The 19,160-nt window shown below is 36.0% G+C and overlaps 1 protein-coding gene across 1 annotated transcript; it reads left to right on the forward strand.

Moving 5' to 3' along the window:
• The first annotated feature begins 586 nt into the window (after positions 1–586).
• vmp1 (vacuole membrane protein 1) lies at positions 587–17,620 on the forward strand. Its single transcript, XM_067451128.1, has 12 exons — positions 587–689; positions 1,370–1,476; positions 1,866–1,998; positions 4,460–4,550; positions 4,756–4,866; positions 7,684–7,851; positions 8,100–8,231; positions 9,063–9,143; positions 11,707–11,823; positions 12,199–12,260; positions 15,946–16,048; positions 16,711–17,620. Exons 2-12 carry the CDS (start codon positions 1,398–1,400, stop codon positions 16,852–16,854), a joined length of 1,221 nt encoding a protein of 406 aa, XP_067307229.1. The 5' UTR covers positions 587–689; positions 1,370–1,397; the 3' UTR covers positions 16,855–17,620.
• Positions 17,621–19,160: the final 1,540 nt, after the last annotated feature.

A 19,160-nucleotide genomic window follows, 5' to 3' on the forward strand; every position in this document is an offset into this window, starting at 1 on the left:
ATATTTTTTACAAAAGTATTAATTTCTTAAGCTTTTTATAGTGATGTAAAATTACTAGTGTGCACCTTTAAAAATCGCAGAAATGTGTAACTAGATTTGTAAAAAAAAAAAAAAAAAAAAAAAAAATATATATATATATATATATATATATATATATATATATATAATACAAACCTGTTGTTTTTGTATAAGTCTTTAAGAGAGATGTAAGAAATGTTTAAAAACCCAAATACAATTTAGACGTCTATAAATAGGCGCACTGAAAAAGGACATTAGATAGTACGGTAGATAAATGAAAAGTCTGCTATACCGGAAGCGCAGTTGGCAGCGTAAAAGTCAGGACTCAAAAATATAAATTGCTTTCTGGGTCATCCTAAAATATCTTTTCTATTTTCGTCTCATTGAGTAAAACTCAATGTTAACTCAAACAAATTATAAAAGAAACTATTGATAAGAACATGGTGAAAATTACGTCAATATGAAGCTCGAATAATTTTAGTGTTAATGATAAAAATTGGCTAAAAATAGATGACAGTAGGACAGGCCAGTCAGCACCGTATACATATCTATGGTCAGCAACGTCTTTTATTTTGAAAAACAACATTGCGCTGCTCCACAGCTGAGCATGAGTCATTTCCTGTGGCCGTTGTTTGTCGCTTACTGCTGTCAGGACGGAAGACTGGTTGCAGGTATGAATGTGCCCCTTCACTTTACCTGACCTCTGTTATGATACTTTTACCTTCTTATTTTTTTTCCTGAAAAGTGTGTAAGCATCACTATACACTCGTTGTCGAGTCAGGAATAAAATCTAAACCGTGTTAGTGGACTCAAAGCTAACATAGACAGCTAATTCTTGCCGGTTCATCACCCACATGTGCTTTTTGAAAAGAAGATAATCTGTAAAAGGAATCTAAAAACGAAATTTTGTTATTTTAAGACGATTATTAATTGTCAAGCAAGAGCTTCAAAGTCTTCTATAGTATAACCCCACTTGGTGAATCTTTTACCAAGAAGTTCAGTCTTAGTTAGGTTAGCTTAAGTGCTAGTTAAAGGTCCTATTACAAACTATACAGGTGATCAGAGTCCTGTGGTCGAAATAAATATACTGCTATTAGAATACATTTATATTCCTCTTTATTTGTCAGTACCATTGACAGTAACAATTTGTTTATGATCTAAAGATTATTTTATACATCAGTATTTATCACATTTCTTCTCAAAAGATTAATAACAAACCACCATCATCACTTCAAAAGTTTGCTTTGGGATGTTTATCTGCCCTCGGCAAACTTACCAAGACCTTATTGAGTAATATGTTCACTGGTGTCATTTATGATGGCATTACCGAGTTTGTTTTATGTGTGTGCAGGTGTTTGAACAGTAAACAGCAGTGGGAGATGGATGCAAATGGAGCAGAATGTGAACAGCCACAGAAAAGACTAGGACCTAAAGACAAGCAGAATGGCAGTTCTACAGGTTTGTTAAGTTGAGAGAAAGCTGATGTAATCAATTACCGGCTGGCAGCCACCATGTAAGCCTCAGCTGAGCAGATCAAGGGTCAGGACCAGAGATAAAACCTCCCGTGGAGATAAACAGACCTGCCATCATCACTAATGGATTCGTCATTGATCTTAAAGTCTGCCTTAAGTGAAAATTCACCCTATGTGTCATCTGTATATATGTTATAAATCTTAATGTAATTTTACTATTTGGTAAGCCGTTACACTCAGATGTATGTCACATGATCTGTTGCTAATTTCATTTCATTTTGACTTTAATCATAATCACAAAATGAAAGATGCGTGTTTTTTTTTTAAATGTAATAATTACATCACATATTAAAACCCTGTGGATTGTACCCACAGATTCATCTCTGAGAGAGAGAAAGCAGCAGGACAGGGAAGAGCGTCTCTCTTTAGTGTTGTGGAGGAGGCCTTTAATCACACTACAGTATTTCTTCCTAGAAACCCTCCTTACCCTGAAAGAATGGACGTGGAAGTAAGCAATTAAACCTTTATATTGTACCATTATCTTTTTAGGTAGTGACTTTGTATTGTGAAACTAAAGTCAGGTTTGCATCACAACGTTGTAACCAGAAGCCAGACAGACGACAATGTTGTCAAAAGGCTCCCCATTCACACGGATCTGCGAAAACAATTATAAGTGCTGTATTGTGCAGCCTGGCCAGTAGTCGGTAATGTCATTTTGTGAATAAACACTACGCACCTATAGATTCGACATGTAATACGCATGTGTGCGATTTCACAAATTTGTGCTTTGTAGTTTACACTGAGAAAGTAACTTTCAAAATGTCAGGTTTTAGGACCCCAAAATGCTGTTGTCGTGTAATTGAACGGCCAAAACGCAGAGGTTTTTCATTTTTAGTTGAACGGTGTTGTGTAAACGGCCACTTAATTACTGTCAATGCTCAACAAGTGAAAAATAGGGATATATTTACAAGTATCATTCAGATTCTTTGCTTAAAAAAGAACTGAATGCAATATACAGTTACAAGATAAAGTATGTGAACCGCTTGCAGAATCTGAAAATGTGAATAATTTTAACTAAGCGAGATCATAAAAAAATGCATGTAAATTGTTTTATATAGTACTGTCCTGAATAAGATATTTTACACAAACATTTTTTACATATAGTACACAAGAATAAAAAATCGGAATTTGTTAAAATTACCCTATTTATGAACTATTGACTTTCAATACTTTGTGTTGTTCCCTGGATGATCCATGGCTGTTTTTGTGTTTTGTGATGGTTGTTCTTGTGTCTCTTGTTTGTCCTGAGCAGATTAACTGACCAATAATCTTCAGAAAAATCCTCCATGTCTTGCACAATCTTCAGTTTTCCAGCACCTTTTGCCTATTTGAACCCTCTCCAGCAGTCACTGTATGATTTTAAGATTCATCTTTTCACACTGAGGACAACTAAGGGACTCAAACACAACTATTAAAAAAGGTTCAAATATTCACTGATGCTCCAGAAGGAAACACGATGCATTAAGAGCCAGGGGGTAAATTTGAAAATTAAGGTAAATTGTACTTGATTTGTCTTCCAGGAAACATGCAAATATCTTCTGTTGCTTCCGAAGGGCAATACTAAATTAATAAAATTGATATTTATACTAAATAAGAAACATTTGATCCTCATCCTCCTGTTCAAAAGTTTTTCCTCCTGTCTTAATGCATTGTTTCCTTCAGGAGCATCAATGAATGTTTGAACCTCCTTTAATAGTTGTTTGAGTCCGTCAATTGTCTTTAGTGTGAAAAGATGGATCTTAAAATCAGACAGTCACCGCTGGAGAGAGTTCAAATATGCAAAAGATGCTGGAAAACTGAATAATGTGCAGGACCTGAAGGATTTTTTGGTCAGTTTAACTGCTCAGGAAAAACAAGAGACTCAAGAACAACCATCACAAAATGATAAAACAGCCGTGGATCACATTATTAAGGATTGATGGTTCACAAACTTTGACTGATGGGGTCATTTGAATAAATTCAGCACATTTTTTGGTCTTGTGGACTATATGTAAACATGTGAAATATCTTATTCAGGACAGTACTAAATAAAATAAAAATATGCATTTTGTTTGATCTCTTATTTAGTTCAAATTATTCACATTTTCACAGATTCTGCAAGCAGTTTGCATACTTTTTCTTGCAACTGTACATAACCGTTCAAAAGATATATATTTATAGATATATATTTTTAAACTGAATAACGTTTAAAAAAAAAAAAAAAAAAAATATATATATATATATATATATATATATATATATATATATATATATATATATATATATATATATATATATATATATATATATATATATATATATATATAATTTTTATTTTATTTTATTTTTTTTTACTTTATTCAGCAAGGGTGCATTAAATTGATCAAAAGTGACAGTTAAGACATTTTAAATGTTACAAATAATTTATATATTTCAAATATTTTTTTTAACCTTCTGATTATTAAATAATCCTAAAAAATGCATCATGGTTCCCACAAAAATATTAAGCAGTGCAACTGTTTTAAACATTGATAATAATCATAAATGTTTCTTGAGCATGTTTTCTGAAGGAAGTGACGCTGAAGACTGGAGTAATGATGCTGAAAATCCAGCTTTGCCATCATATCAAAATATACAAAAATAATAGAGAACAGTTATTTTAAAATGTAATCATATTTTACAATATTACTGTTTTTTTTTTTACTGTAGTTATCAAATATATGCAGCCTCTATGAGCATACGAGGCATCTTTGAAAAACATTAAAACATTTTACCGACTCATCACTATTTTCTCATCATTCAAACGTTTTTTAAATTTTTTATTATTATTTTCATTTACAGTCTTATATTCAAATCTACCTTTAATAATGCATATTCTATCATTAATATAAAAATATTGATTCTATTTATTTATTTATTTATTTTTACAGGCTTTGGCAGAGAAGAGGTGTGGTATTTTTGATCGTAGTCCTTTTTTCACTTTTCTCAATGGCTTACTCAATAGAAGGAGCACATCAACAGGTCAGTATTTACCTTTTGCTCACAAATCTGTAGTCATGATTTTGTTGCTTGTACAATTTTTTTTTTTTTCAATATTTTTTTTTTTAAGATTCTGCTAGGTAGTAATTTTAGCAACTGATTTTTTCACATGCTCCAATAAAGTTGTAGCTACTCTGAAGCATCTTACTTACTCTGTATTTCGTAATGTGTTTGCCATTGTTTGTAGTATGTACAGTACCTGGAGAAGAAGTTCCTGTGGTGTGCCTACTGGGTAGGCCTGGGTATTTTGTCTTCGGTTGGTCTCGGCACTGGATTGCACACGTTCCTCCTGTACCTGGTAAGAGTTCAAACAGTGGACTGAAATTTAGTTTTATTTTCTAATTCTAAAGAGCAAGATTTTTTTGTATTTTTTTCAGTAGATACAAAGCAAACGTTTACTGTATATACACCGATCAGGCATAACATTATGGCAGGTGAAGTAAATAACACTGATTATCTCTTCAGTGAGTCGGATATATTTGGCAGCAAGTAAACATTTTGTCTGTAAAGTTGATGTGTTAGAAGCAGAAAAAAGGGCAAGCGTAAGGATTTGAGCGAGTTTGTCTAGCCATCACCAAATTGTGATGGCTAGACGACTGGGTCAGAGCATCTCCAAAACTGCAGCTCTTGTGGAGTGTTCCCGATCTGCAGTGATCAGCATCTATCAAAAGTGTTTCAAAGAAGGAACAGTGGTGAACCGCGGACAGCGTCATGGGCAGCCAAGGCTCATTGATGCACGTGGGGAGTGAAGGCTGACCTGTGTGGTCTGATCAATCAGACAAGCTACTGTAGCTCAAACTTCTCAAGAAGTAAATGCTAGTTCTGATAAAAAGGTGTCAGAATACACAGTGCAGCACAGTTTGTTGTGTATGGGGCTGTATAGCAGCAGACCAGTCAGGGTGCCCATGCTGACCCCTGTCCACTGCTGAAAGCGCCAATAGTGGGCACGTGAGCATCAGAACTGGACCATGGAGCAATGGAAGAAGGTGGCCAGATCTGATGAATCATTCATGTCCTGCCATCCATGTGGATGTTACTTTGACATGTACCACCTACCTAAGAATTGTTGTAGACCATGTACACCCTTTCATGGAAACAGTATACCCTGGTGGCTGTGGCGTCTTTCAGCAGGATAATGTGCCCTATCACAAAGCAAAAAGGGTTCAGGAATGGTTTGAGGAGCCCAACAATGAGTTTGAGGTGTTGAATTGGCCTCCACATTTCCCAGATCTCAATCCAATCGAGCATCTTTGGGATGTGCTGAACAAACAAGCCTGAATCCTACCTTGTGACTTACAGGACTTAAAAGATCTGCTGCTACCATCTTGGTGCCAGATACCACAGCACACCTTCAGGGGTCTAGTGGAGTCCATGCCTTGACTGGTCAGGGCAAAAGGGTAACGAACATATTAGGAAGGTGGTCATTGTTATGCCTGATGTATACCTGGTGTATGCGTGCCAAAATGCACAACTTGTGTATCCAAGCTAATAAACATAAAATTTGAGTTTTGACTTTATTGGGCCTTTGAGTTTGAATGCAGTAGCATCAGGGATTCCCCTAAAAGATTAATTGTCAGGGGCCCAGTAAGGTCCTCTGTCAAAAGGGAAGAGTATTTGTGCTTGATGTTCCTCCAAAGTTTATTAATAGTGTGACAGCGACTTCTCTGCAGCAGATCTCGTAAGCAGAACCTTTCACCAGTTTCCACTGACTCAGATTGAACTGCTAGACAGTGGTCAGGAGTGTCCACTTTCACTGGCTGTTTGTGAAGTCACACCCCTCTTTTGTCACTGGGGAAATTCTAGTACTTTGTGCTCGGTTTGTGTGTCTATGGGCGGCATTGTGAAAGAACGGGATGTGAAAGTGCAAATACGCACAGTTTCAACACCAGCCCTTTGTATTAAGATGAGCATTTTTTCATATGTCGAGCTATTTTTTTGTTGTTGTTGTCTTTTTAAATGTTAAAAGGACATTCTAGTAAAAGGGCTGTCGAAACAAAAGTAATGAACTGTTCTGGAATTATATATATTTTATATAACTATATTTAACTGCAACCATTGATTTCCTTAGTATTTTCTTCCTATTATGGAAGTCATTGGCTACCGTACATTTTCTGCTTATCAACATTGTTTAAAATATCCTATTTTGTGTTTAACATAAGAAACTCATACAGGTTTACCATTAACCATTATACATTTTTCAGGATTCTTTGATCAAAGGTCTTTTTTTTTTTAAATAGATTTTTGTTTTTTTAAGCAAAACCCTTTTTAAAATAATGTAGAAAAAACTCTTAATATAAGGAATCGATTAAAAAAAAAAACAGAACTACTCATCTGCATGCATCTAATGATTGAGTTTGGGAAGTGGTCTGTGTCAGGTTTCAGTGCCTGGGAAATAAACTCAATTGCACTGAGTAACCAGATAAAGCAGTTGGCATATCAGGCTCTTTGCCGCGACACTGTCATGAGCTCATTCCTCTGAATGTAAACCGATGGTGGTCCTGACTGGCTGACATCACCTCTGACTGTAAAGATCCCAACAGTCAGCAGAGTAACCCAAGACCAACATTAATATTTAGACTGGGTTTAGGTTTAACAAGCTTTTTAGTTCAGGTCTTGCATTTCTATTCATTATAAAACAACGTTTGATGTGACAATAAAGGTTTCTGTGTCATTTGTTGCATCTGTATAGTATTTCCTATTGGATTATGGTTGATTTTGATGGAGTCATTTGTTCCTCCTTAAGTTAAGGAAGGTTAATTAAAGGTTAAAAATGCTAGACATGGTATATTGACCAGTCTCCTCTCCCACATATATTCTCCCACGGACTGACTGTGGGAAGGAATGACATCAGTGCCTGTTTTCACTTAGCAAATTAATTGTCATTTTGATTTTGTGTTTTTTCCATTGCAGTACATTGAGGTCACAAGCTTTTTGCAGTTGCATTGAACCACATGTACATTTGTGGTAGCAAACATTTATTTTACTTGTGAGGAACTATTCTTAGAAATGCATCAAACTGTGCACGTGATAGTGCTTATTTTCAAGAAACGGTCGTTCATGGTCATGTGAAGTATTATTTCAGTCTGTAAACATGTGATTGCATCATTTCCTCCAGGGTCCACACATAGCTTCTGTCACCTTGGCTGCATATGAATGTGGCTCAGTGAACTTCCCTGAGCCGCCCTACCCAGCTCAGCTAGTGTGTCCGGAGGAGGAGATCCTACAGGAGAGCATCTCACTGTGGACCATCATGTCGAAGGTTCGCCTAGAGGCCTGCATGTGGGTGAGTGCTTTCACAGTGCGGTCTTGGCCTGTTAAATACTAAAGCTGATCAGTCCTGCTCTTAGTTTTAACACACCTGATCAGGCTAATTGACCTGTTTGGTTTCAGTAGAGCAAGGTTCGAACTAAACTCTGCTGGTAGTTGACCTTCTGTAATGGGATTCAGTCAATCTGCAATGGCAGCCAAAAAGTGTAGAAACTCATTTAGGTCATTCACACTAGATTTTAAGCATGTTAACTTATTTTGCAGGGTGCGGGCACTGCCATTGGAGAGCTGCCTCCTTACTTCATGGCACGGGCGGCACGGCTGTCTGGAGCCGATCCTGATGATGAGGATTATGAGGAATTTGAGGAGATGTTGGAGCAGGCACAGAGCGCACAGGTCTGGATTTCATCTCAAAAGCTCAAGTCATATACCTGGACCCATGTGTCACTAACGGTTGACCTTCATACAGACAGCAGCTCATTTTAATCATCAGGATCTCCAGTAGATGTTCAAAGCTGAACTATTTCCTTCTAGTGGTCATGCCTTTATGAAGCTGACAGTGATGCCCCCCACGGTGCAGCAGACTCTGTATCCTGTTGGTGGGAGGGGTCCCTGTATCCTATTCCCATGAGTCCCCACTATTGTGGTTCACTTATGCGGGTCACATGATTTCTTGGAAGGGCTCTCCCCTGACTTCCAGTAAACCCTTTGAGCAACGGGTGACTCAGAGTCAGAGCTTCCCTTTAATCACGGCCTCTTAGTGTCTAAGTGGGACCCCACATGGTCTGAACCTTCACAAGACTTTTAATTGGTCATTTTTAATAATGTTGTGTTGACCTCAAGCTCTGGTTATTAATGCCACCTTTTTTGATAGCAGTTTTTTTTGCATAGTTTTAGCAGTCATAGTTTTAGCAGTCATTTATTTTAGGAATAATGTTGAAAATGTTTTCTTAAAATATTATAGCCTAACTGAAAGCTGATTCCAGAAATTGTTCTACTAAAATGATCTATCTATTTTTTGTAAATTAGTGAATGTATTATTTAATGTTTTTAATCATTTATATTATTTTATTTTTATATAAACACATTTTTTAAACAATATAAAATCTATTTTACAGTGTGTATATAACTGAAAATTTGTACAAATTGTCCTAAAACAGTCCTTGCAAACTTGAGATCAGTTTTCCATGTCAAGTCAACATTTATAAATTGTCAAATTTCTTACAGGACTTTGCATCAAGAGCCAAGCTTGCAGTGCAAAACATGGTGCAGAAAGTGGGATTTTTTGGAATTCTAGCTTGTGCCTCTGTAAGTTTTCTCCCCCCCCTCCCCTCTTTTCCTGTACTTAATGCCTTTATCATTGCTTGTTTTGTAATTGCAGAATTTAAATGGTTCACACACAGCAGGGGCATAGTTTTTTTGGGGGGTGGGGGGAGGTAACACCCCAAATTATCAAAACTAGCAAGTACAACCCCTTATATACACAATGGTTAATGGAAACATGTAGAATTATAAAATAAATTATACAGACCCTAATGGAGTGTTTAGAGCTTTTATAAACGGCACAATTATCAGCTCAAAATGACTGAAGCCCGGTTTATTTACACAAGTGGTGCGCTAATCACCATATACTGTGCACGCTCCAAAAGTGTGATACAATTTGCCTGTATTGCTCTTATCATGACACCATGACATCTACCATATATATCCACATTGGCCTAAGCATGGTAATGACTCACTATCAGTGGTCTTACAGTAATTATAGACTTAATGGAACAAATGCGACAGTTAAACAAGAACTTTATCAAAAGTTAAATCAAGTGCTTTAAAGACGACCTTCTTGAATTGTTGACCAAACAATCAGTTTTCCCCATGTTTACAGTGTGTTCTGTACTAATGATGACTGATGTTAGGAAGTTGGATGAGATGACAGAATCACTAAGATGAACTGTTAAGAAGTAGGAAATAAACTATTTCAATATAAGAAAATGTTAAGTAAATGTTGGACTTACCATGGCTCTTTGAATTTGAACATTGTCAAACTGACAAGGTTCCAGGCACTTAAATAATATATTTAATATTTACAATATAAAATAGAAATGGTAAACTAGACTTTTACTCTTTTCCAGTAACACTATATTGCCAAACGCCTTTTGGGACGCCTGCCTTTATCTGCACATGAACTTTATTGACATCCCATTTTTAATCCGTTGGGTTTAATATGGAGTTTGTCCACCCTTTGCAGCTAAAATAGCTTTAACTCTTTTGCGAAGGCTTTCCAAAGGTTTAGGAGTGTGTTTATGGGAATTTTAGAAGTGCATTTGTGAGGTCCCTAACAGGTTCTCTGGAGGGACTTTAAAGGGTTACTTCAGCGATTAGCATAGTATGGCTTTGTATCAGTAGAAATCCTGGAGTATATTCAAATGATTGTGCTTTCCCCCCTCATATCCCCCTGAGACAAAATATTTATGCATTTTATTTCTGGAAAAATTCCTCCCATGACGCAAATTGACGATATTTGCATCATAGGAGGAATGTTTGGCCAAAGGCTAAAGACTACAGCCAGCAGAGGGAGCCATTTCCGCATGTTTTGAACCCGCACATGGGGGATGGAGATCACACTCACAGCTCAGCTCACAGGTACTCATTTAAACGGAGCTATGGTGAGCAATTTAAGTCTTTTAACTTCTCAAATTAATTTCTATGAAAGTTAAGCTTGCAAAGGCATGAACTGAAAGGCGCCAGACTGAACTCGCGTTGTGAATGTATCCCGCAAGTGTAGTCGCGATTACCTCAGCTCTCATCATGAGAGCTCATTTATCTGACTTCTGCAGTCAGTGCTCAGTGCTGTGACACTCACGCGGTGACTCACTCATTATATTGAACAGACATGTTCAGTTTGTAATTGTAGTGTCTTCTCCAACTCACAATAATCAAGTTGGTGGCTTTGGGAATGGCCTCACAGGGCAGCGAAGCATTCTGGGAAATGTAGTCTTTCATCCCCATGAGACAAATACATTTTCTGTCTTTTCTCAATCTAGAAGGCACCAAATTCAAAAATAATTCTAAATCCTATAATATAATCCTATAATTCTATAATAATAAATCACATTTCTACTACATTGATGACCCAGTTTAAATACAAATTCATCTTCCCAGCACTGAAGTACCCCTTTAATAGTCCGTCCAGAGATAACGCCTCCACTGCTATACAGTCCAGTGATGTTGTGCCTTAAACCACTTGCATTGCACTTGATGTAAGGCTTGGATGCAGCTGCTCAGCCATGGAAACCCATTCCATGAAGCTCTCTACACACTGTTCTTGACCTAATCTGAAGGCTACACAAAGTTTGGAGGTCTAGCTATTGACAGAAAGTTATGCCACTGTGCCTCAGCATGCGCTGACCCCACTGAGATTTATTTTTATTTTTACGTGGCCTACCACTTTGTGGCTGACTTATTGCACAGTGACAGGGGGCAACCTATCATGGTGCCACACTTGAATTGACTGAGCTCCTGAGAGCCTAGGTGCTTGATTTTATGGACCTGTGGCCCTGGAAGTGATTGGAATGCAATGATTTGGAGGGGTGTCCCAATACTTTTGGCAATATAGTGTTAACAACCACAAAAGACCATTTAGCAAAAATAAACAAACATATAAATCTCATGAGGGACCGTTCCCCCGCTAACTCGGGTCACGTATCAAACCAAACACGCCCTTGGTTTACAGAAGCTTTATTTATTTAATGTTTTATATAGTTGGTTCAATGTACACCGGGTTTTATGTAAGAATAGTTCTGGGTTTTAAAATGCATTTGTCAGGGTATTGTCTTTTGGTGCTTACCAATACTTACGCATATCTGTTTCTCAGATCCCAAATCCCTTGTTTGACCTGGCTGGAATCACCTGTGGTCATTTCCTGATTCCATTTTGGACCTTCTTTGGAGCAACTCTCATTGGAAAGGCTGTTATTAAGATGCACATTCAGGTATAAGAGAGTAATGTTAAACATTTTTTAAACACTTTTTAGTGTGTCATTCCTAAAGAAATCGATTCCCATAATTCTCAAAGTATTTTTTCAGTTGCTCGGTGCAATTAGATCATCAAAGACAGACCTTTGCATGTGCCTCTTGAGTTTTGAACGCTGACTCAGAAAATTCTAGACAGCGGTGTATCTGATGTCTATAGAGCTTCTCCTGTCATCCAAATGATCAAATCATGAGCGTGAGCGAGTCAGTGATCTCACCGGGTGTCACGTCTCCTTAAGATGCTATCTGCCCCCCCACAAAATCAATCTGCTGCCCTCGCCGTCTTGAGGAACATTGATTCACTGTCTGACAATGAACTTTTTGTTTCTCCACAGAAACTATTTGTTATCATAACATTCAGCAAGCACATAGTGGAGCAGATGGTCTCTCTGATCGGGTGAGTAATGACACCACCGTGAGGTGAATATGGACACTCTGTGTAAACATTATAGCGAATAAACAAGACCTACATCAATCAGAAACACATGAAATTATAGTAGTCATGCGAAGATGGTTTTGTTCATATTCCGCTTGATAAGTGCCAATTCAAAATTACATGCAAGAATAAATGTATTATTAATTATTTACATTTTTTTGCACATGAATTAAGAATACGAGTGAAGTTATTATATACAATATACATTACTCTTCAAAAGTTTTGGTGTCAGTAATATTTTTTTCTTAAAAGAATACTTTAATTCATTAAGGATTCATGTGACATTTTTTGTAATACTATAAATGTCTTTTTTCATGATTCTTTGAAGAACTTTTTTTTAAATAGTAATCAGTTTCCACTAAAATATTCCACTACAATACATTAAATATAATAAAATATATAGCAGCACAACTGTTTTCAACATTGATAATAATCACAGCAGAAAATCATATTAGAATGATTTCCTGAAGGATCATGTGACACTGAATACTGGAGTAATGGTGCTGAAAATTCAGCTTGGCCATCATAGGAATAAATTACATTTTAAAATATATTAAAGTAATACAATTTTCAATATTATGTTTTTTACTGTATTACTTTGATCAAATAAGTATAGGCTTGTTGCATATGTTTTCAAAAAATCTTACCAAACCTTAACTTTTGAACAGTAGTGCATAGATGAAGTGATTGTATACATTTCTTCGCCAGTAAGAAACAAATGTCATTGTAACGTATAAATCCCCAAGAGGAAACAAAAAAAGGATCTAGCAGAGTTTATTGAACTCTTTGATGAACTGTGGGCAGCTCATTTTAATGCTTGCATGCAAATCCCTCTCGCACAGTCAGATGCTTACCATTGTTTAGTCTGAATCATCTAAAGAATCGCATATGGTTTCTGTTCCTCTACACTGCTATATAGGACATTTGAATGACTAAATATGTCCAGATCACATTTCATTCCAAAATCAGTTAGAAAAAAGATATTTTGCTTTATCTTTTAAGGCCAGTTGTTCAAAAGTAATCTGATAGGATTTCGGCTTTCAGATTGGATCAAATCTTGAAAATGGGTTGTTCATAACATAAAATCAGATTCTGAAATCAGATTAGATCACAAAATCCAGTCTTGGTTTTGATCTGGATCAAATCATCAGATTGTGTTGTTCAAAAGTAAGATCAGGATACCTTTGATCCAAAAAAAAAAGAAAAAAAAATGGATTATACTGATTCCAGCAAAAGGGTGGATTTCAGAAACAAAAAAATTAATAAATTTGTAAAAAAAAATTGGTTAAAAAAAATACAACATTTATATTGTGTAACACACACTTTTTAATTGTATTTTGATCTTGAATAGTTAAAGCTGCTGTACCGTAACTTTTTTTGTGTTCAATATTTACAAAAATGATATAATGAGAATGTACAACATGAATCCATTTTCCAAACCGTGTTTTTGTCTTACCAAATCATTGATACACTTATAATAAGTCTTTATATTGGGACTATTTCAGGCCAGACTAGTAGGTACCGCTGCGGAGGAGCACAGTCCCTGCGTGATCCGCCATAGACATAAACAGAGAGAAGTAGCTCCGGCTGCAATGTTCTTCTGCAAGATGCATGCAGTTCTGTTTATTAACCACTAGAGTACAAAAAGTTACGGACTGCTGCTTTAAAGTATTAAATAAGAAGTAGACATTATTATGCTACTTATTAAACCTTTTGGTAGGTTGGTAGTAAAAAAAAAAAAGATTTTGGTGCCATAAACTAATCCCCAAACAGCTGTAAATATCAAACAAAAAATTATATAATTTTATCATTTATAAGACTCTTTACTTTTTATCAACTATAAGAAATTAACCAGTCAAAGGTTCTTTTTTTTTTTTTTTTTGCGAATGCAAGGTTTCTCAGGTGAAAACTACGTGAAACTTTTCTGAGAGAACACACAAGCATTGAAATAGAGCACAAGTAATCTAGATTTGGTAATCTGAAAAGGTGTGTACCTGGATCAGGGTGATAGTCCAATTTTGCTTTGGAAAACCGGCACAAAAGTAAAATGGATTACCTGATCCTGGATAGCAAAACATAGGATTTCCAAATCCAGATCATTCTAATCCCAGATTAAAATTTTTGAACAAATGGCCCTAAATTTATCATATTTTAAGACCATTAAGGTTTTTTTCCTTCTATTCTGACATTTTTGACATTTAACTACATGCTCAAAAGTAAGTTATTAAGGGCTGGGCCGGAAGGGTTGGGGGAGGAAGAATTGCTTAACTATTTCCCTGCCATTAGGTGTATATGCTTTCCAAATGTTCTAGCGGTACTTTGTCATACACCGATTGGTCTGCGCAGTGTAGCTTCAAGCAAACACCTGTCTGTAAAACACCTAAATTATGTAAAACACCTAAATTATGTAAAAATTTTACTTAATTTATGACAACGTTTCCCTACCATTGACACATTTTTGGCAATCTGTGTTTTCACTGTTATACAGTAGGGGGGATATTACGCCTCTTCTGAAATGGTACTGAATCTCCAGATCAAAACACAGGCGAAGAATATGGAAAAACAAGCGATTAGAAGCATTGCTTGAGCACATTCAAAACTGCCTAATGTTATAGTATGACATGTCGACCCAGGAAGAGGTAGGCCCAATATAGGACTGCAATTGCTTTGGGTGTGTTGATGAACTCGATCTACAAAAAGGCACTTTGATTAACATTCTGAATCTGATTTGATCTTTTGACAAAACCAATATTTTTCTCAGCTTTTTGTTCAAAATGTTTCTTTTTCTATGAAATATATCTACATTCAAGTTTTTATATATATATAGCATGTTCAGATAATCATACAACAAAATATTTTATTTGAATGTGACCATGTGATTGGCCTTAACACTGTTTGTACCACACACTGAGGCCACTTATTAGTAAGCCTGAGGAAATCTTCACCATTTATGGTGATGTCTGTGCACAGATAGAGTTTAGATTATGTAGCAGTGACTCAAAAGTAGAGATGTGGTCTCCATGTTGGAATTTTGAACGACACTCAAAAGTACAAATGAAATTACTGTTCATCTTTGAATAAGGCACAATTGTGGCTTTATAATTAAGCCACATCGAAAGCACTTCATACGTACGATCTAAGAATGTGGTCAGCATGTTTCATCACATGATCTGGGCTCAAACTTGAGGTTCTTAATCATCAGCCTGTTTGTGGTGAGGTCATGTGACTGAGACAGTAACGTGCAGAATTTGTGTTGTGGTTCCTTTCAGTAGTATTTCTTTGCTTTTTGATGAAATAAAGTCATGATAATTGTACCTTGAACTGCAAAGATGTGCGGTGCAGAAATATTCTAATTGATCCTACATGATTTTTCAGTTTCACTGACATTCACACCCACCCAAAACTGGGTGGTTCTTCCTACATTGCAGTGATGACACGACATTGAGTCACTTCCTCATTAATTGGTTTAGAGCAGTTCGTACAGAAGCCTTTCTGCTATAAGTGAGGGTTTAGAGATCTCATACCTCATTGTTCTGGAGGCTTCGCTGAAGGAAAGCTGGTGTGCGCTTTGGGAGATCTAGTGGACCTCTGGCTGCTTTCGCTTTCGGTAAGAATTTGCTAATCATATCTTAATTTTTTTGGACAGTATTATCCCTGGAGTTGGAGCATCTCTTCAGAAGCCTTTTAGAGAGTACTTGGAAGCCCAGAGAGCCAAGCTTCATAATCCAGCCAGCGAAGGAACATCAGCGGTAAAAGTCAATCAATTATTTATTTTTATTTGTTTATATATTTTTTTAAATCAAGAAAATACTTCTGTGATTTTTAGTTAATGTTAAAATAAAGTAAAAAAAAAAAATATATATATATATATACAAAAAATATAAAATATAAACTTATTTATATATATTTTTATTTTAACAGACTAGAAAAAAAAAAAAGAGATTGAGGCCAAAAAAAAAAAAATATATAGAGAGAGAGAGAGAGAGAGAGAGAGAGAGAGAGAGAGAGAGAGAGAGAGAGAGAGAGAGAGAGAGAGAGAGAGAGAGAGAGACATACAGACATACACACATAGATGCATACATTTTTTCTATTCAAAGTGAGAGCCGTCTCGTATTACATATTTTTTCAATTTTTATTTTATTTTTAATATATAGTTTTAATATAGACTAAAGGCAAATAATGTTTTAAGAATTTTAGTTTGGCCTCAATCTTCATTAATTTAGACTAATTAAAATTATTTATTTAATATAAAATGTCATTTTTATAAATTAATATAAAATTTATTTACACTTTATTTTATTTTATTTTTTATATAGGTTTAACATGGACTAGAAGCACAGAAAATCTAAACATTTAAATATTCTATTTTTATATACGTTTTTTTTTCTTCCTCCCTCCCTTTCCCATGCAGGGTGAAAGCTGGCTCTCGTGGGTATTTGAGAAAGTGGTGCTGGTCATGGTGTGCTATTTTATTCTGTCCATCATTAACTCCATGGCACAGAGCTACGGCAAGCGTCTCCAGCAGAAGAAGTACTTGGAGGAGAAAACAAAATGACGGACTCACAGAAAAACATCTCACGCTCCTGTTTCGGAACCTACGAAATATTTAAGCTAAAACTGCTACATGAGCACTGATTTCTGTGCGCTTCTGTATGTTAACGGTCATTCAGATCCCTTTAGTTACGTGAAGTCCCTCTTCATTTGTCTGTAGTGTGCTCAACTATTTAAAATCAGATTTAACATTGAGATTTTTGTCTTTACCGAACCAAGGCAGTCTAGCTAACAGGCTGTGTGGAGTCATATTTGTTGCAATGCCTTATGCAACATTTGGAGGTCATGCTTCCATTGAAGTGAATACAGTTCTTAATCAATAGATTGACTTATTTAATTTCTAACATACAGGTATGGATGGGCAGGGTCTGTTTCGCGAGGTGATGTGATTGGAATTTTCAGGGATAGTTTTTTTTAATCAATATTGATGTCATTTTGTATTTCTTTAACTGTATGAAGAGGATAGCAATATCAACTCAGATCATCGTGGTTTCTAAATAGTTTGCACATCTTGTAAATAATGTTTTGACTATACGCACATAATGTTTATTCTCCGGAGATCTTAAACCAAAATGTCACACACTAGTGGATGTAACTTTTAACCCAAGAAACTGAAGATGTGATATTTGCATTTGTTTGTGCATTTCAACCTTTGACATTTGAACTAAAACCATAAGTTGCTCCGTCCTTTCCTCCTCTTATTTTGGGCTGAAATATTTGTGTGGCTAACTATAATTTCTCTCAGAAGTAACATTAAATTGATTAATACATCTGCTGTGTTACATGTGCCTTTTACATTCATCTGTGAATTACCCTCCCCAAAAAAACGATGAAAAAAAAAATCTAACCAACGGATGACAAGTTATAGGATGCAGCCCAAAAAAGGTATGTGAAAGGCATCTATCTATCTATCTATCTATCTATCTATCTATCTATCTATCTATCTATCTATCTATCTATCTATCTATCTGTCTGTCTGTCTGTCTGTCTGTCTGTCTGTCTGTCTGTCTGTCTGTCTGTCTGTCTGTCTGTGTCTGCTTTGTAAGGAAAAAATCTGTGCCTGTCTTTCGTTTTATTCATCTGTCTTTCATTCTATTTATCTGTCATTCGTTCTGTCTGTTTTATGTCTTGTTTTATTCATCTGTCATTCTGTTTGTCTTCCAATCTTTTCATCTGTTGTTTGGTCTGTCTTGTGTTCGATTCGTCTGTGTTCTTTTTATCTGTCTATTGTTCTCTGTCTTCAGTTCTATTCGTCTCGTTTTATCTGTCTGTCTTGTGTTCTTTTCATCTGTCTATTTGTCTGTCGTTCTGTCTTTATAACTGTCATTCTGTCTGTTGTTCTCTCTCTCTCTCTCTCTCTCTCAGCATATGTACTCACTTGGATAAACTTTCAGATGTAGCATGTTCCAGTATGTTGTGCTCATACAGCCACAAGTGTCCCATTCTGTCAGGTAGCTTATCAGACTGGTGTTGGCTGTAAGTCATATGGCAACAGCAGTCTAATAGGCTGCCTGAAATGTTGGGCTTGATCACCATCCACGTTTTCAGGGCTGAATTTTGTGCCATTTTGTGAAATGTCCAACTGAACAATATTTACTCATTGATGAATATGGGTCTGAGGAGCATGTTGTGGAGGCAGATAGATGAGACTATGTTTAAGTAGCTTACAACGAAGATTTAGCTTTTTATTTTAAAACCAACCATAACTGCGCAGTTGTATGATGAATATCTACTTTTTCTCATTGCATTTAGCTATTTAGGAGAAATATGTAAAGACATTTTACAGAAAATGTTTTCAGTTTGTTAGTTTGCTGCTATAAATTAATATATTTTACATGTCAAATTCCAATAAAAAGCATTTTTGTCCTCATGTGTTTCCCCCCACTGATTAAAAAAGCACTTAACTAATCGTGACCCCTGCAACCTATTCTTGGCGGGAAGACCGCTTGGCTTTACATCGAAGACAAAAACTAGCTTCTCGTTATTATTCAAAAGACAACAAAAATGAAAATAGGTTTTTCTGAAGATTATTAGTTATATTAGCAAGTGAGGAGTTTAATATTAGCACGACTTGCTTAATCTTCGCTAAACACGCAAAAAGAGGCCTATGTACCTTTTCTTCACAAAAACAGGCCTATAAGTACTTTTAGAGTATAAGTAACGTTAGACCAGTTGGGACGCCGCACTTGGGAAAGTGCTCTCCTGCATTGAAAGTGATTGACAGCAGTTATTTGGCACCACGAATCAAGTGACCGCTAGATCGAAGCATGTCGGAAATGTATTTCACTGGCTCTGGCCTGTAGGCTACTG

The sequence above is a fragment of the Pseudorasbora parva genome, chromosome 8, assembly GCF_024679245.1.
Source record: "Pseudorasbora parva isolate DD20220531a chromosome 8, ASM2467924v1, whole genome shotgun sequence".
In the NCBI taxonomy this organism is placed as follows: Eukaryota; Metazoa; Chordata; class Actinopteri; order Cypriniformes; family Gobionidae; genus Pseudorasbora; species Pseudorasbora parva.

What these genes read in the sequence shown, in the direction of transcription:
- vmp1 (XM_067451128.1), top strand. Translation starts at nt 1,398, where the DNA reads ATGGATGCAAATGGAGCAGAATGTGAACAGCCACAGAAAAGACTAGGA. An exon ending in GCCTAGAGGCCTGCATGTGG is followed by an intron (nt 7,852 to 8,099) that starts GTGAGTGCTTTC and finishes CTTATTTTGCAG; the next exon opens with GGTGCGGGCACTGCCATTGG. An exon ending in TTATTAAGATGCACATTCAG is followed by an intron (nt 11,824 to 12,198) that starts GTATAAGAGAGT and finishes GTTTCTCCACAG; the next exon opens with AAACTATTTGTTATCATAAC.